The sequence below is a fragment of the Penicillium verhagenii genome (assembly GCF_028828195.1).
Source record: "Penicillium verhagenii strain IBT 33310 chromosome Unknown utg000013l_segment0_segment0, whole genome shotgun sequence".
Classification (NCBI taxonomy): domain Eukaryota; kingdom Fungi; phylum Ascomycota; class Eurotiomycetes; order Eurotiales; family Aspergillaceae; genus Penicillium; species Penicillium verhagenii.
In genome coordinates, this window is record NW_026643177.1 from 713,500 (window position 1) to 731,419 (window position 17,920).

The 17,920-nt window shown below is 46.8% G+C and overlaps 7 protein-coding genes across 7 annotated transcripts; 4 read left to right on the forward strand and 3 right to left on the reverse strand.

Moving 5' to 3' along the window:
* Nucleotides 1-263: 263 nt before the first annotated feature.
* N7466_011526 (fungal specific transcription factor domain-containing protein) lies at nucleotides 264-2,464 on the forward strand (the record flags this gene model as incomplete). The annotated part of the gene is made up of 5 exons (XM_057170915.1): nucleotides 264-857; nucleotides 918-1,069; nucleotides 1,124-1,297; nucleotides 1,368-1,706; nucleotides 1,759-2,464. 5 exons carry the CDS (start codon nucleotides 264-266, stop codon nucleotides 2,462-2,464), a joined length of 1,965 nt encoding a protein of 654 aa, XP_057015636.1.
* Nucleotides 2,465-4,749: 2,285 nt separating this feature from the next.
* On the reverse strand, nucleotides 4,750-6,039 carry N7466_011527 (Rho guanyl nucleotide exchange factor; the record flags this gene model as incomplete). Its single annotated transcript, XM_057170916.1, has 1 exon — nucleotides 4,750-6,039. One exon carries the CDS (start codon nucleotides 6,037-6,039, stop codon nucleotides 4,750-4,752), a length of 1,290 nt encoding a protein of 429 aa, XP_057015637.1.
* A 231-nt stretch (nucleotides 6,040-6,270) lies between these two features.
* N7466_011528 (uncharacterized protein) lies at nucleotides 6,271-7,299 on the reverse strand (the record flags this gene model as incomplete). The annotated part of the gene is made up of 1 exon (XM_057170917.1): nucleotides 6,271-7,299. The coding sequence occupies one exon, from the start codon at nucleotides 7,297-7,299 to the stop codon at nucleotides 6,271-6,273; it is 1,029 nt and encodes a 342-aa protein (XP_057015638.1).
* A 330-nt stretch (nucleotides 7,300-7,629) lies between these two features.
* N7466_011529 (uncharacterized protein) lies at nucleotides 7,630-8,511 on the forward strand (the record flags this gene model as incomplete). Its single annotated transcript, XM_057170918.1, has 1 exon — nucleotides 7,630-8,511. One exon carries the CDS (start codon nucleotides 7,630-7,632, stop codon nucleotides 8,509-8,511), a length of 882 nt encoding a protein of 293 aa, XP_057015639.1.
* Nucleotides 8,512-8,875: 364 nt separating this feature from the next.
* Nucleotides 8,876-10,729, forward strand: N7466_011530 (5'-methylthioadenosine/S-adenosylhomocysteine nucleosidase family protein; the record flags this gene model as incomplete). Its single annotated transcript, XM_057170919.1, has 1 exon — nucleotides 8,876-10,729. The coding sequence occupies one exon, from the start codon at nucleotides 8,876-8,878 to the stop codon at nucleotides 10,727-10,729; it is 1,854 nt and encodes a 617-aa protein (XP_057015640.1).
* A 1,523-nt stretch (nucleotides 10,730-12,252) lies between these two features.
* Nucleotides 12,253-13,407, reverse strand: N7466_011531 (uncharacterized protein; the record flags this gene model as incomplete). The annotated part of the gene is made up of 1 exon (XM_057170920.1): nucleotides 12,253-13,407. One exon carries the CDS (start codon nucleotides 13,405-13,407, stop codon nucleotides 12,253-12,255), a length of 1,155 nt encoding a protein of 384 aa, XP_057015641.1.
* Nucleotides 13,408-15,630: 2,223 nt separating this feature from the next.
* N7466_011532 (uncharacterized protein) lies at nucleotides 15,631-17,830 on the forward strand (the record flags this gene model as incomplete). The annotated part of the gene is made up of 9 exons (XM_057170921.1): nucleotides 15,631-15,753; nucleotides 15,830-15,899; nucleotides 15,965-16,012; nucleotides 16,085-16,187; nucleotides 16,255-16,496; nucleotides 16,558-16,878; nucleotides 16,957-17,214; nucleotides 17,273-17,612; nucleotides 17,689-17,830. The coding sequence occupies 9 exons, from the start codon at nucleotides 15,631-15,633 to the stop codon at nucleotides 17,828-17,830; spliced, it is 1,647 nt and encodes a 548-aa protein (XP_057015642.1).
* Nucleotides 17,831-17,920: the final 90 nt, after the last annotated feature.

Below are 17,920 nucleotides of genomic sequence, written 5' to 3' on the forward strand. Positions count from 1 at the left end.
ACCCGCGTGACTGGCCATGAACTTATAGCAGACGCGACAACGTATGAAAGCTAGGCGCCATGACCAGCAGCACCGAGAGGCAAAGGCCATTGTTGCCTTCAATCGAATCCTCATCCGCGGGACAATCGCCAGATGAGTCAAATATCAGGAAGCGAAAAAACGCGCGAACGGCTTGCAAGAACTGCCAAAGCCGAAAAGTGAGGGTAAGTTCTCTCTCCCCAAGCACGAATTCTGACTGAACAGGGTATTGATTATGGCAATAAATGTATCAGTGTTCTGGAAAGGAGCCATGTGATCGATGTGTCAAGACAGGCGCGATATGTACCATTGATGAAGAAGGCGACCAGCGTCGGAAGGATGGACTGAAACGGAAGTTGGATTCCTACCAAGAAAAAGCATCGCTGTTGGATCGTCTAGTCCTCACGCTGCAGGAAACCAGCAAGACGCAGGCTGCGCAGATCCTCAACTTGATCCGCAGCAATGCATCCCTGGAAGAAGTCCAATTATTCCTTGATGACTTTATCGAACGTTCGAAAGTGGAAAAAACGCCGGAGCTTGTTGAGATTCGTAGCGGTGTTCGACATCTGAATGAGTCTCAAAAACGTGCAGCGCTGGCACGGCTACATCCGAAGCGACTTTCAGATATTGTACTATTTCAGGTGCCCGCTGCTCCATGGACGAGCGTCACCAAGGACAATGAATTTGTTTCACATCTCATATCAATGTGGTTTAGCTGGACACATCCGTTTCTCAACTGGATTGATCGTGATCTTTTCATTCGAGATATGCAATCTGGTAATCTTGATTCGGAATTTTGTTCACCGTTCCTAGTGAATATCATTCTGGCAGACGCTTGTGTAAGTTGTGAACCTTGCAACCCATGAAATATTTGGACTAATGAAAGAGTGACTTTGCAGCCGTTTTCTGACTATCCTGAGGCATATGCCGTTGCAGGACAAGCATGGTCACGAGGGCTGCAATTCTATAAAGAGGCAAAGCAGCACCTTGACCAAAGTAATGGCAAAGTGACAGTCCCATTTGTTCAAGGGCTTGGAGTTCTATATGCCTGGTAAGCTGTCCATCCTTTTATAGCCAGGTTGCAGTACTTATAAATGCCCAATAGCACCTGCATGATGGGTAAAGACCGCAGCGGCTGGATCTATCTTGGTCAGCTTGCCTATGCTGTCCATGAGCTCGCTCGAAAACACAAACCCCCACCACCAGATGCCGATCCAGATACGCAACGCAAGTCACGGGCTATTGATATGACCATCTGGGGGCTATTCAATCTAGCTTCGTAAGGCCCCTTTGTGCAACGTCTGTCGGATGTGATATAGTATCTAACACCACTATCTTGGAATGTGTAGGATGACGGGTCTCGCGTACCAAAAAGGAGGCCTCATAAAGATGCCACATCGAGCGTATTCCCCTGCTCACGATGACCTTCATGGCGAGAACTGGACCGACTATCCTCACAGATCTGACACAGTTGAGTCTCACACGCAGTGCCTTTTCCTCACATTCAGCGAGTTCAGTGTCATCGAGTATGATTTGAGTTGGTCCTTGTTCGGTAAGGGGGAGCAGAAATTGAATATCGAATTGGTAAAAGCAACCGAAGACAAGCATACACGTATGCTGGAGTTTTACGAAAGGATGCCGAAGTGTTTGAAAACGACTAAGCTCCCTCCTCATGTATTGGCGTTCCGGTTCGTCTTTGGATCCTAGCTACTATGAGTCATTTGTTAACTTCTTGAGCAGTCTCAAATACCACACCACAATCCAGATTGTATTCGGGTACCTGAGAGACCTTCCAACAGCAGAGGAGGAGGATGGAGGTCAATGTCCCGAGTGGGCGACATCAACCCGCCAGAAGTCTCGACAGATTTGTATAGAGTCTGCGCTGGAGAGTGGGAAACTGATTGACATGCACCGCGACTGGTGGGGATTCGAGCTAATGCCTCCGGCGAACGTGCACTGGATCACAGTTTCCATGTTCACATTGCTAGGGGATATGGAGGAAGAAGCGAGTCGTGGGGCGTTCGTGAGCTTGAGCGTGGCCGCCAAAGCCTTTGCCAATCGATGGCCGTTGGGGAAAGCGATGCTACGGTTAGTGCAGGTAACGGCCAAGCAGATGAAGGTATCATTACCCGTGGAAACAGAGGCTTTGTTCACCGACTTTGAAAAGAGGTTGTGGAACTCGGAAGATCGCAAGCTTCTCAGCAGCCAGTACCCAAACTTTGCCCACTCGATGAAGCGCGGAGAGGTCGACGAGACCGAGATGGATGCGTTCTTGGAAAAGTTCGACGAGTGCTATCTAGAAGATGAAGACGACGTCTTTCAGTTGGAATCGCCGGATGGTTCACACGTGGAAGTTGGTTCAGAGAAAGCGCGAGGTGAAGAAGCAGAGAGGGCAGAAAACGAGGGTGAAGAGGATGGACATAGGCTCCAGGTTCGATTTTCCTAGAAAGGCTAGTGCATCATGTCCCCTTTGGGATAGCGGAGACACAAATGCAAAGGTCTTGTTGTATCCACACCCTGTAATTATTCCAATGATTTGATAGATTTAGAGGGTGGTTTAGTGATGAGTGTGATGGCAATGGCAAATTAAACGGTAGTCACGGGAGTCCCGTGAAGCCACCAAGACAAGCGGATCGGGAATTCTTTTCCACGAAAAAAGCTTTTCATTCCCATGGGAATTGCTCCTCGCAGCCTTTATTTCATCGAGGCATCCAAGTTGACAGCAGTCGATGGTCCATGCTGGATTATACCCCATATCCAAATATAGAGTAGTCCAGTGCCGATCATGGTCAATCTGGAACTAGAAAGGGTCTGGAAGGTGTAAGCTTGAACCTTGGAAACACCGCAGCTACTACCCGCATCTTCAGACTCGTCGTTAGTGCACCTACTGGCTACGGTGATCTTTCAATGTTACCAACTTTGATTTGAAGGCTTCCATCAATGGAGTAACAGAGAAACAATCTTGCTCATATTGAACTTTGAGCAGGAGTTTCAACTCCAGATGTCGGTTTGTCAAAGTGGTGAACCTTCCAAATTACGCAATATCCCCCTTGGGCCGTAAAGTGTTTATATTTCTAAGTCGAATTAGCTTAGTTGGTCTATTGCTGAACACAGGTGGCTGCAGCCCACATTTTCCTATAAATGTGTTTAACATTTGAATAGAACTTATGCCCAGGTGGCATCTGCTATAACTACCTAATGCAAAAAAAAGAACAGTCAAAAATACTATCAATTGCAGTCTTCGCTGGCTTCACACCAGCAGAAGATTTGTCCTCTGACGGAGTCAATCAATTTTCATCCATTATCCCTCCGAGTGCAAAAGTATCAACGCCAGCTGGCGTCTTGCTCCCCTTCTCTGCATCTCCCACCTATCCAACTACTCAACTCCCCGTATTCCACTTTTGACGTAGCTGATCCAACTAATCTTTTAGATTACTGGTACCAAGCACAGGAGTGTCATGCAATGGCGAAGATTTCCGAATCCCTTCATGCAGAGTTTCCACCTGAGGCTCGACGTTACGATGCTTTTGTCAAGGACCACAGGTCCCGCATGCGGAACCTGAGGTCCTTCCAGCATTCTCTCACTTCGTCTCTTCCCTTCTTCCTTCCTCTTCTCAACCCACTCCGTCCCTTTCAAATCACATCGCATCGCAACTCCTCTCATAGCTGTGGCGAGACAAACATCTCATCAAAGCACTCACTTGTGGCAAGTGGCTGTGACTTGACATTTGTAGCAACCTGTCGTAGTGTAGCCACAATGCTCACAATTGACTCTTGAAGCATAACTTGACATCTGGATGTGGGATTGGGTCCAGTCGAGGACCACAAACAAAGGTGGCAGGATACCATTGAACTTTTTAAACTTTGGCACGACTAGCAAAATGCAAAAACGTGAGCACGTGCCTCACCCTTTGCGTCTGCTGCTTTCTCTCTCAAAGGTAGATTGATATTCAACAGTCGATGACCCTTCCGAGCGTTCTCGTTTGCGAGGTTGGTCCGATGAGTTCACCCCATACATCATGAAATCCCCAACAATACCAAAAAAATCGGTATCGGAAGGGCGATGGTCCGCATGTGGGGTATGAGGCATAGTGATGGACTCCTGGGCATTAGACAAAACAAGGCAGTGAGATTTGAAACATCGGTAGAACTCTTTCCACTCATGGACAACCTTACTGCACAATGCGCATTGCGCCGGACAGGGGATCGGTATTGAATAATTCCGAATCTCTTCATTAGAAGGATTCCACAAGTGCGTATTTCGACAGTGATCGCGATATTTGTCAGTGCGATGATAGACTTCAGAACACCCAGATTTCGGGCAAAGGATCCTTTGGCGCGGGTAGTGTTTGTCTTCAATGTGCCTTTGCAATGAGCCAGCGTGCCCGAAAGTAAGCTTACACCCGCCCAATATGCACCTAAAAGGTTTCTCGGGCTTTGAATACTCTTTGTCACGGCTTGCTGAAGCTCCATCACCCCGGGCAGCATCTTGAATTTGTGTGGAGTGGAAGGTTGTGTTGTCCGATGTGAAGTCGTGTCCAGCTCGAGCTGGCATCACGGACCCACGCGAGGAGTATGTGGAATCAATACCATCTGTATCTACACAATTGTTCACTAAATCGAACAAAACCTTATCACTTGCGCGCGCACTGCTTAGAGCTTCATCCATATTCTTGAATGTGTCATGACTGCACGCTTCGGAAGGCAATTTTTCTCTTTCCTCATCGAAATCTAAAGCCATTTTCTCGATGGAATCTTGAGTCTGGAAGATGTCAGCGAGCCTCGCCGAGTCTTGTAAATCAAGCTTTGCCTCACTAGACTCACGAGAATAAAGCGGAGTTCTTCTGGGATCTCTCCTCCAAATTCTTCTAGCAGACCGAAAATCATTCTAGCTTGCTTCATACTGTTCTCATATTGAAGTACCGCAAGATTAACCGCCTTCACAGCTGAAACAACTCTGCTCTTTTGATAATCATTTTCAAAGGGGATTGGACTGAATGTTGAAAGCAGTGACTTATACTCTTGCATTCTAGCTAGCGGCAAATCAAGATAGGCGTCAAAATCGTGAGTCCAGTGGATCTTGTCCAAAAATGCACGAAAATCGGAATTTCTGTCAGCTTCGCTTCGGACGACATGAATCGCGCGTGGAAATCGTAATATGTAATCAGTATAAATTGAGTTTGCCATAGAGTTCCATGTCAGGAAGATCTCAGCAATCTCGACAACAGAAGCTTGCTGCATCTCCTGGCGATTCCGGAGAGGCAAGAGCATGTTGGTTTCGTTGACCATTTTCACATCATCCAGGTTCTTCAAGACATCGCTGATGAATTTTCTTAAACGCGGAGGCTCATTTGTAGATTGAGATAGCCTGGTCTGGTAGATGCTTTGAAAAATTTCTATTTTGTGCAAATAAACAATCTCTGTGGTAATGACTTTTCGTAGAGTTTGAGAGAACATGGGCCAGTCTTGCACCAAAGGAACTGGCTGTCTTACCGAGAAGCTTGAAGACCCCTCGGCAATTATTCTGCTTGAGCCTTGATTTTTGCCGAGCTCCTCCGCTCGCGCGATGAACACTTGAAGTATTGGGTCAGTCGGAAGACTACCCTTTGGCTCTTGCAGTAATCCAAAATAATCAGACCACACAACATGACCGGTGTCAAGAGTTTCGTACTTTGAATCTAAGCGATTGAGGTGGTCGGCTTCATAATCTTCATTTTCAAAGGACTGGTCCAGTAGTCCATCTGTGATGGTGGGCGAGATAAATTGATGTGAGGTTGACCCCTTCTCACTCTGGGACCCAGAAATATCTGACTCTTCATCATCTTCCTCAAGGTAGCCTTGGAGTGATATACGAGCAAATTTGAACAGATGTTGAGCGACATGCTGAATCCAATGCTCAGGTGGAAAATCCATCGAAGGGCATTTATCACAGAAGGGACAATCTTCTAGTGACATGTCTCTTGCTTTAGTCTCGAAGCAAGCGTCAGTGATCAAATCTAGATCAGCTTCTTCAAAACTCATTTGGTGACACTGATGCATATGAAGTTTGAATTCAGACGCGCTGTCAAAGTAGAAGCTGGAAGTATGACTTCTTTTATCCACGCATGACCAGCTGTTAACAACGTGCTCGTGTTTCATGTGGTGTAACCAATCCTTTGTCGAATGGAATAATGTGTCCGGAGTGGGACAGGAATTCAAGATGCAAATGTACGGCATGAAATCCTCCAGTATGTGTTTTCTGTTTCACGGATACTACGTCAGCTTGGAAATTCTTGTAAAGAATGTTGCGACATACATCCAATTGTCACCGCTAAATTCCTTCACAGGGCATACTAAAAGGCAATACGGGCATTCGGCTTCCTTTCGCCCTTCTGGCACAGACGGTGGCTGAGGAAGTTCGAAGTGACTTGTTATAATCTCTGGCTCCTTGCTAGTTGATGCCTGGACCGAGTATTTCGCAGGGACGTGATCAAATTGTACCGTCGTGGCCGTCATGACAGAAGGTCTGGCTCTATGAGCGGGCTGGGATTCATTTGTTTGCTTTTTCTTGGCGATTGTAGAAACCGGTTTCGTTACGCTGAAACTCGGCGCGAGAACTGACCGAGGCGGGCCGGCTCGAGTTGGAATAGCAGGCTTTTCTGGGAGTTGACCTTTTCGAGCCTTCAGATATGAAAACATTTTATGACGCAAGCAGATAGTCCGTATCAACCTATCTTTTAGTTCATCGCTAGTTCTTGTTTCCTTCAGGTAGTGCGGGACAAGCTCGCTAGCAGCAGAACTGAAATGTTCACTTATATTCACCCCCTCCGGACTGTATTCGGTATAGTCACTAATCTTCACAAACCGGCGGAGTACCCCAGATCGACGGACAGATCGAGTCAATCGAAAGAGCTGGTCGAGGATATCTTCCATGACGCTTGGTGAGGTGGGAAGATTCATCGCGTTGGACCGCAGATCTCCGTCAAGACTAGCACCGTGATCTATAGACATCAAGAAATTAGAAAAATATTTCAAACCCTTAGGATATTGAGACTTGCCACTTAAGCTGATCTTGAGGTCGTCCAAGAGGTCCTCCATTGCTGATTGAATCAGAGGGGCATTTCGCAGTCTCCAGTCCATCGACGCGCGACGCGACTCAAAAATAGAGTTGTTGGATGCCCACAGATTGAATCTAAACAACTGGTTCTCTGCTTCATCAATGCTGGAAGATGCAGGACTAAATGATGTCCTCCATTTTTCAAGTAAAACCACGACTTCTGTGGCCCTATCGGCTATCGCCATCGCAATTTACGATCCTGAACTCGAATAGTTATATCCGGTGGCTCTCTGGTCTATTTTTTTGCAACCGGATATCTGGTAGGAGGGGGGTTTCGAACGCACTGGTGACGAGTGATGGGCAGGATTAAATCTGATCATTCACGCTTTGTTGTCAATTCCGTCTATCTCAGCCTCAATTCTGACCTGGAGCGGGGTTGGTTTGATGCATGCTGACAGATCACGAGACTCGCCCAATGAGATCTTGCACTGCGTTGTCCCTTTTTCAGCCCCTGTAACTCCCTCCTCTCATCTTTCGTTCCGCAAACAACAAGAGTGGTTACCAGTGATATTGTCATGGATCGAAGCTCCGAGCAGGAAAACCCGGATCAAATGCCCACAGAGAGCCTTGACATTGTGGTTGCCGACGTGGCATCGGCACTGGTGCAGGCCATCGGTCGCAGCCGGCCAGGATCGAAAGGCATACATAGGAGTCTGAGAACATCCTTGGTGACTTTGATGGTTGATCTCAAGTCGGCCAATACTATCCAAGCTCTAGCAAGTCGAAAGCCACTGCAAAGATGTCTACAACAGATCGCAGAATCACTAAACGGAATTCTCCGCGATGATTATGTGAGGCGTGAATATCCAAATTCGCTTGCACGACCATCAATACAACCAAGCAGCCCTTTCTTGCCTCGAATACTAGCTTTTTTGGTAAACAAGACGGCAGTGCCCTCTCCTTCTGATGCGGTCGAAAGATGGATTCTACACCCTCTGCCTATACTAGGCATGTTTCATGAGATTGTCTCATCTTCAGAAACATGGCAGGTTCAACTTGATGACTTTCTGACACAGGACGAGCGACTATTTGTTCAACTCAACGCTCTGATCAAAGACTGGAACTCTCTCGTTGATCAATTATACGACAGCGGTCATCTGGACGATGATTCAGACGATAAAAATTACCCAATGCCTCCCAAACTTCAAGCTGGCATCTCGACAGAGGAGAGTGTTCATCACCTGTCACAATCACTTTATAATATTCTCCACGGTACTTGGCCTTGTCATTCAGACGAACACGACCATAACGGACGGTTAGGTTGCTGCGTGCAGGCGAGATTCTGTTTAGATCCACAATGGAGCTCAAAAGATCGGAAGAACGACAGTTTCTTTGTGCTCTTAACTGGTCCCGATATCTTGCAGGAGTGTAGAGTCTGCCCCAAGAATCGAGGGTGAGATCTTCCTAATTTTCACCCGTCTTGCAAATGGAACTGACAATAATTTCCCTAGTGTGAAAGCACAAGCGCCTGCTTGCCTCATAAATTATGACGACCATTCTCGCGGTGTTTGCCTGTACCTCGAAACAGATAGTAACAACCAATTGTGGGATAAGCAGAGATCAGCTCAACCACTTGAAATAATACTGGAAGAGGATAAATATGCTGAAATGAGCTTAAGCGAGTTGCTGACAACTGTGAAGCCAACCTACGCCACCAAACGAGTCATAGGTGTGACTTTAGCTCGATGCATTTTACATCTCTTCGAAGGGCCATGGTTGAGCGAGTGCATGTCTGTCAATGACATCTATTTTTACTATAAAATGCAGAATGATCTGCCAAACCCACTGTTTGACAAAGTTTTCATTGGCACTGAGTTTGGCACCGAGTCCGACCAACCTCGGTCCACAGGCTACAAAGTTCACCCCTTCCCAACGATCCTCGCTTTGGGTATCGTCCTCATTGAACTTGAATTGGGAGAAGATCTTGCCGACATTCAAGATGAACATTCATTCGCGTCCATCAAGCACAAACCATATTACGTCGCTCAGTACCTGCTGAAGGAAGTTATGAAACGTTTCAATCTGGATTCAGGCCTTCTTCGAGCTGCCAAGTTTTGTATTGACCGGGCATCTTTTGCTCATTTCGAACCTTTGAGCACCGACACCCTTCTTCTGAACCAGGATTTCGTCGACACTTATTACAACAGTATTGTGCGCCCGCTAGAGCAAGATTTGGTGAAGGGGGCATTTTGGACCTGGGAACAGGTTGACCAGCTAACACCTCCCAGTCTTGTTCAGACTGGGATCTGTAAAGTGTTCACTAAGAATCCTGTGAGGAAGCGCCATGGAGAGACCTTAGGTTTTAATACGCGTCGCGTACTTAACGGCGATCAAACCGCTGTCGCTATGTCAAGTCTGAAAGAAAGCAAAGATGTGATTCTACAGTCGCTGAAAAGTTCCGCACATCTACATCCCGCAATCGGCCGAACAAAAACCTCCGAGAAACCCCGATCCAAACTTTCGGAATGTGAGAATGCCCAAAGCCAACCTGCCCACGGTGGGAAACAAATAATATCGGAAGGCTGTTCACTCTCAACGGAACCGGAGAGGTTACCGGTGACAAAAAAAAACCGCCATTCAAGACCGCGAAGTCGTGATGATTTCGAAGTCGCCATCATATGCGCGCTTCCAAGGGAAGCCAGTGCTGTACACGCCCATTTTGAGAAGCACTGGGAGGACGACGGTGGTATTTATACATATGGAAAGCAGCACAACGATAAGAACTCCTATTCCGTGGGGTCAATAGGAGGCCATAATGTGGTCCTGGCTCACCAAGAGCGGATGGGCCCAGTGCCGGCAGCAAAAGTGGCGACGATGTGCTCTATGAGCTTCACAAATATCAAGCTGGCCCTGGTAGTGGGTATTTGTGGGGGTGTTCCTTCCCCTACGCCTAACGAGGAGATTCTTCTTGGAGATGTTGTCATTAGCAAAGGGATTGTGCATTATACTTTTGGGCGACAGGATTCTGATCAATTCCGTCGGAAGGCTACAGTTGAAGACCAACCAGGAAGGCCTAGTGGCGAGATTTTATCACTTCTAGTCAGGCTAGAAACTGATATGCACCGTCGAACCCTACAAACAACAATAGCAGGATATCTCGATGACTTAGATTACGGGGCACACGGTACAACGAAAATATGTTACCCGGGCAACGGACAGGACAAATTGTTCGAGGCGAAATACTGCCACAGACACCAAGACGAATCGACAATCTGCCCCACTTGTGTGGACGGAATCTGCGACATAGCGAGGAAATCTGGTTGTGAAAAGCTCAAATGCGACCAACAAAGACTGGTACGGCGTTCGCGGCAAAATCAGAAAAATAGGCCTTTGGTACATTTCGGGCTCATTGCGTCCGGAGAAACCGTGTTGAAGTCGGGGATCAAGCGCGAGGCAATTGCAGATGAAGCTAAAGTAATAGCGTTCGAGATGGAAGGTGCCGGGGTATGGGACTCAATTCCCTGTGTCGTCATTAAAGGTGTGTGTGATTATGCCGACAGTCACAAGAATAAGATATGGCAGGACTATGCGGCGATGACAGCGGCGGCTTCTGCGAAGGCATTCCTACAGCATTGGCCCACCAATACAACATTAGAAAGCGAAGGACTTCACTAGAAATCATAAATTCAAGATTCATACTACATAATCAATTACTATCTACTACCAGTGACTACCTACTAATAGTCAACAGACCGGGATAAGACCTCGGGAATGCAAAAATTCGATATGTAGCTGCAAATATAACATTGGAACTTTAACCTTGGAAGTTCTTTATCTGTTGGAGCAGATTTCACAGGAAAAGACAGTGGGATCTCAAAATATCGAAAAACAAAACGCGTGTGAATACCATTGATGCAAATGTTTACACCGGATCTTCCAACACACGAGACCAGCAAGATTGGCAAAACAACACATTGAAACAAACAGAAACCTCCTGGAGAACAAAACTGCCAGCAGCCTTGGAAAGGCCTCAAACAGGTGCAAATCTGACGTTGTGATAGGCGATTTGAATGAATCCTATCAAGTATTGATGTTAACTGTTGTTAGGGGGAAATTAGGCATACAGATGTAGAAGTTCAGCTTACGGTAGTTATCCCAAAGCTTCGCCAAGCAGACCAAACTTCATGGACAACATTTGGAATTAATTCTTCGTCGGGTCCCAATCACCTGGATTTTCACACTTAGTGCCAGGGACAATCGGCTCCGTACCATAGACACAGTGGTTAGGAAGGTCCGACGGGGTGGCCAAAACCATAGTGCACAAAGCGAGCAAGATAGCGACAAGTTGGAAGGACTTCATCGTGGACTAGAGGCTGAAATTCTTCGATTGAGGTTTCAAATGTTCAATTGATGTTGAAATATCTGCTTCTCAGAACAACAGTAAGTGATAGGGCTTGGTATTTATGGTGTTCAGAGCACACTACGTGCGCATGCAAGCCAAGAGAAATTGTCTATTGAGGTACGTTTACAGCTTCGGGCTTTCAGGGTATATGCTTGGCGGATGTCGATCAATCTGAGATCCTGGCGAGCTTATACTCGGTTATTGGTAGAGAATACAAGGATTTCTTCATGTGTTGTCTGATCAAAGAACATTGCCCCACCAGGGCCTTGAAAATTGGCGTCAGACCCTGAAAATCATGCCTTGTCTTTGGACCCCTACTAACCGGAAGTGAGGGTCAATAGCCAGCTGAATCAATCCTACTCTATCCAATTTTAGGTCTTCTACTGCAATTAACCCTCCTGATGTATCGTTTCTGGCGAAAAATGAAAGAAAACGGAGCACCCAGTTCTTAACATTTGAATGAGTCTATTTGAATTTTTCTTACGCATGCCACAAGACCCAGGATCAAAGAGTAGTGAAATTGGAATTCCTGAGATAAACCTGATCTCTATGGACTCGAACCCTGTCATGTAACCTTTTTGTGCTACCCTCGACTGCTGTAAAAAATGAAATTTTTTGTTTTTTTCTTCTAAACCTATCTCTTCAGCTCTGTAATTTCCCTCCATCACCCCAGCTTAATCATCCTCTCGCCCTTTCTGCGTATGGAGCGTGAATGATAAATCTCTCTTTTCCACTGTCTTGAAAGGCGAGCATAATCCCGTTTGGCATTTGTAAGTCGGGGCTGAGTTGGATCAACCTACCGCTTCTTGTCCCTGGGGCTCTTTCCACTAGAGCCCATATCGCGCGAAGAACGTTTGTCTCCAGACGGTGGAGTCTGACGTTGACTTCCCTCAGGCGAAGGAGAGTGAGTGGTAATTTCTCGAACAAATTCAATATCCACCACCATTGACCATATCGCCCATTTGTACCATGTCATCCTAAGAGTGAGGTAAACCAAGCCATCTTTAGCACATGAATGACTGGGTGACACTTGCAACCGAGCTGGCGTATTTCCGTTAAAACGATTGAAAATCTGGCGAACATTCTCCAACTCGCCACGCACAGTGTATCTTGCTTCGACCTCAGCGGAAAATGTTCCGGAAGATGATGTTGAAGAGCTGTTCGGGCTCCTCGGAGCACTTGGGGAGTTTTTAGGGTCCTTGAAAGTGGAAGCAATTGGATTCCGGCCAAGATAAGTTACCAGCTGTGCAGGTGGGTAGTGTTTCCGCCATATCTGGTGTGTGTTAATCTCCTGGAGAATATCTGCGGTTGTTATGGTTCTCATTCCATTGTCCCAAAGGATTTTACCCGTGGCAAATAGTCGCTTGCTAAAAGAGAATCCGTTTTGTGAATTCGTGTCAGTGTGCTCCCCACATGCAGCTAATACCTGGGTGGCTCTTGTGGGCGGGCTCTTAAGCCTCGCTACGGATCCAGCTTCACAGCAGTCGAGAATTCCGAGGACATCGGTGTTCTCTGGGGCTTGGGTTTTTCGAAAAAAGGCTTCATGGATCGTGCCCCACTTGACGTATGTTTGATAGGTGGGTCCCAGTCTCAAATCCTTGATCTTTTCATCCCAGAAGGCGTGTCCAACGTAGTTGAGGATAAGCAGCAAGTCTTGGGTTGGATATCTTGCTTCTTGACGCGAGATCTTTTCCTCCACGAACTCAATGAGCTTCTTTTCTACCAGGGACTGCGGATGAGATGACAATTTGAAGTAGCTTGTGTTAACACCAAACGTGGATAAGAAATTAGTCATGAGTTGAATGTCTTGCTTCGCGGATTGTTCGTCATCATCCCAGTAGAAAAGAATCGCAATCTGTTTCTTGTAAGTTTTTGGTTGGGCTTCAACTATTGGTTGGAGCTCGGTTTTCAATTCCTCAAGTCGCACAGGCGATTTGGGGACATTTTTCATTTTCGAAGGGCAAGATTGAGATGATCCGGTTGAAGAAGCCATATCTGTAGGACTGGGTGTTCAGCAGATGCTATTCAATGTTGGGGAAAGTCGATTGATGATCCTTGGAAGTTGGAATTGCGGGTACTCGAGGTCAACTTTCAGAAAATTTGGAAGGCAAAATTTGAAGATGAACGGCATCTAGATGGATATAAATACATTTGGTGTGCTACTAATCCCAATATTCAATGTTCGAACGAAGGCCCCCGGGTCTGGATGTATTCACCAAAGATTCAATGTTGGAACCTTCTCTTTGGTATACAACATTGAATGTTCTTTTAATTCTCAATTCAATCCTCAATTCAATCCTCTTTGAATTCAATCCTCAATTTAATCCTTAATTCAATCATGCCGGGCAGGTCCATCACGAAAACATCAACCTTGGAATCGATATGTGGAGATGTTTCTTTTTCTTTCGATGTTTTTGTGGAAATTGCTTACCTCAAGGTGTATATGTGGACATCTAGAAACATATAATTACTGGCCAAGGGGAAAATTCACTCGATCTCAGAACTGGCACTATCATTCTCGTGGACGGTTGGAAGAAAGGAGTAGTTCCTTGAATGGTTCTACCAGCTGACCTGGTAGGTACTTGTTGACAGAGAAAGAAAATTCATGAACAGCAGACAGAGCGCGAGTCGGGTTGATAAGAGGATAAAAGATCACATTCACTTATCAGATGTATTAACCAATTAACGAACTTGAAATCGTGAAGGGTGGAAAGCTAATAGATATTAACACTCAGTAAGTGAGTGCAAAGCAACCAGAATAATCAGCCAATCCACCGAGCTAGACCCCATTTACCGAGGTAAATGGTTGTGGCGCTATCCCTAACTTCCGATACGAATAAAATACTCTGCCAAGGCTAGTCTTCGCTTACAAGAATGGGCATCGGTCGGGCTCGGTATTTTGACATTCCTCGGAGAAGCCATCATGCCAAATTCGCAACCCCCTGCAGCTCCATTTACTCGATGTTGTCTAGCCTCTGGATCTAACTTTGGAGCCTATCACAGCTCGTGATGAGCCTAACCCTGTCGGGTCAAAACACTTCAATTTCTGTCTAATCATGGCCCCATCAGCGTCCACTGAACGGCGTAGATGCTCGGTCGGGAGCGCCATGTGGCAAACCCGAGGGCAGTGTCTTGAATCCTGCGAAGCTCGGGCCGATCTCAAAAGAACATTTGAAAAGAATTTGATATAAAATATGAAATTAAGCTCAGTTGAAAGTATGGAGAAGACTAGCGTATTGTGGGGAAGGACCCGTGGAGGATTCAACACGGAGGGATGCTCCGCGCTAACAAAGGGCCCAGTTGGTGGATTATGGCCCATATGGGCGTTTACCCCAGCGCAAGGGACTTGGCATGAGTTAAAATTACGTGCGGATTTCTCGAGTCGATCATGACCCACAATAGGACCCTTAAAGTAATGCGTGGAAAAATTAGACATGATCGAGGGGGACTACCATACGTTGCACAGTAAACTGGGGATATCCATTGAGCAGACCGTGAATGAATGACCTTGCATATTTCTTATGCAGACTCTGCTCTCCAGGCCTCCTTATTGCATGGCTTGGCCCGCTTTAGCGGTTTAGTTGCTCCCAATATAGGTAATCTTGAAGGTAATCATTTGCAGAAATTAAAATTAGCCAATAAAAATTACGGGCTTTTGGCATTCCAATAATGACCCAGAAACACGGAGATGAAGCTGGCCCATGCTTTCAGCAAAGCACGAGCTTCTCCTACCATTAGCAGCGGGATGCAGGCCCGATGTTCCAGATACCAAGTCCTGAATCTTTTCGGATCGCGGCAGGCGCATCCTACCTATCACCCATGGGGAACAAGTATGGGCTCACTGGGGAACTCCCCGATTCCTATCGGGATACGGAGCTACTTGTGCACGCCACTCGTTGGCGCCGTGTATTGCTGCCAGGGTCCACCGAGTCTGGGGTCACACGGGGAATCGAATCAGCCTCTGGGGAACTGCAGGATTGGCTAGCGCTACACATGCAATTAATTTCGAGCATGTTTTGAGCTTACGCCCCAGGTAGGTCGTGTGTTATAAGAATCTCAACCTGTCCCACGTCGGAGTATTTCTGTGCCACGCGGAAATCTGAGATTCTTTGGTCCAGCTGGACAAGTCAATTTTTCTTGGGTTTAGCTTATAGGTATATTCCAAGGTTTCGATATGTCCGACTCCAAGCAGGAAGAGGTACATGGTATCTCGCAGGTGGAGGATACTCCGCGGGTTATTGCTGGGTATGGTGAAACTGCCAAGCGTGAGGGTGCGAAGACAAAGGAAGTCCGCAATGTAAGTCATGAGCTGTGCCCGCTTGGATTTTTCTTTTTTCTTTTTTTTTACTTTGCAAGGCTGACTTTTTGCCCAGGCCGAACTTTTCGCTGCTATTGAGGAGACCCAGATTGAGCGATGGAGTAAAACGTCTATTCATCTGTACTGTGAGTTTGATCAGCCTGTTCAACCCTTTAACTCCTTTGCTTGGCATTTCTGACGAGTATCCTAGTCTGTGTCTTTGTGGCCTTCCTCTGTGCCTGTGCCAATGGTTACGATGGTATGTATTCGAACGTCCCGCCGCCCAATTTCTTTTTCAAGGGGCAATGCTAATAATCGAATGTATGAATAGGTTCCTTGATGGGATCGGTTCTGGCCATGAGCCACTACCAGGACGTTTTCAAGACCGGATTGACCGGAGAGAAGGTTTCTGTCGTCACCTCGCTTTACACAGTGTGAGTACTTGGAGAACTCCCGCTCAAACATTATATGAAAATTCTAACTTATTGTTTCATTCTCCAGTGGATCTATGGTCGCTACTCCACTGAGTGCGGTTATCTCTGACAGACTCGGTCGTCGCAAGTGTATGTTCGTCGGTGCTTGGGTGATTATTTTCGGCTCCATCATTATCGCCTCTGGCAAGACGCTGGCCCAATTCGTGGTTGGACGTTTTATCCTTGGAGTCGGAATTCAAATCATGGTTGTCTCGGCCCCTGCCTACGCCGTTGAGATCGCACCGCCACATTGGCGTGGTCGCGCCGTCGGTAAGTATCTATCTGAAACCTTGGAATATGTTGATAATGGAATTTAACAAGGTATTACTAGGTTTCTACAACTGTGGTTGGTTCGGTGGCTCTATCCCCGCTGCGGCTATTACCTACGGCACGAACGCTATTAATTCCGACTGGCAATGGCGCATTCCGTTCATCTGCCAATGCTTCGCTTGTATCCTCGTCATTTTCTTCGTGTGGTTCATCCCAGAGTCACCCCGTTGGCTCATCGCCCAAGGAAGAGAGGAAGAGGCCCACTCTTTCCTGACCAAATACCACGGCAATGGAGATCCTCATGCCCGTCTCGTTCGTCTGGAAATTGAGGAGATGAAGGAAGGTATCCGAATTGATGGTATTGATAAGAGATGGTGGGACTGTAAGTGCTATCCTTTCTCTTTGGCCGTTCATCCGCCTTTGTCGAAAACGTACTAATATAGTGCTTGATATCTCTTAGACCGCCCCTTCGTTACCACCCACAGTGGTCGCTGGCGTTTCGCGCAAGTCATTATGATTTCAGTCTTCGGACAGTGGTCTGGCAATGGTCTCGGTTACTTCAACTCGACCATCTTCAACGTACTGGGATACAAGTCAAGCTCTATGCAACTGCTGCTCAATCTTGTCAACCAGATTATTTCCGCCGTTGGTGCTGGAACGGCTGTCTGCTTGACCGATCGGATGCCGCGTCGCCCAGTGCTTATCTACGGTACTTTGGGTAAGTTTTGACGCCCAGATCATATATCCTGGAACCTGGCTAACAAAGTCCTGTACAGCTTGTGCTATTGCCATGGCCATCAACGCCGCTATCTCCGAGCCAATTGCAAAGACAGGAAGTATTAGCGCCAGCAAAGGTCAAGCTGCTTTGGCGTTCTACTATCTGTTTAACGTCATTTTCTCCTTTACCTATACACCGCTGCAGGGTGTCATGCCCGCCGAGGCACTGGAGACCACCACTCGTGCCAAGGGTCTAGCTCTGTCTGGCTTCATGGTCAGCTGTATCAGTTTCATCAGTCAGTTCGCGTCTCCGATCGGACTCGGTAACATCTCGACGAACTACTTCTGGATTTTCGTTGGGTGGGATTTGCTTGAGGTTGTCTTTTGGTATTTCTTCTGGTAAGTGATCCTACTACTCTCCGAGGTCATGGATCATTGTGTGAGCTCACGACTAACGAATGCTTTGTGAAAATAGTGTTGAATCACAGGGCCGTACTCTTGAGGAGCTTGAATGGGTCTACCAGCAGCCCAACCCGGTCAAGGCATCACAGAGCCTGGACAAGGTTGTTGTGCAAGTTGACGGTACAGTCACCGAAAAGATTGAAGCGGATGCTTAGGCTCCAAATTTTGATTGATCATGGTTTGTGTGTAACCTGTCCGTGTGGGCAGGTCGGCACTTGCTAGTGTTCTAAACACGGGACTTGGTG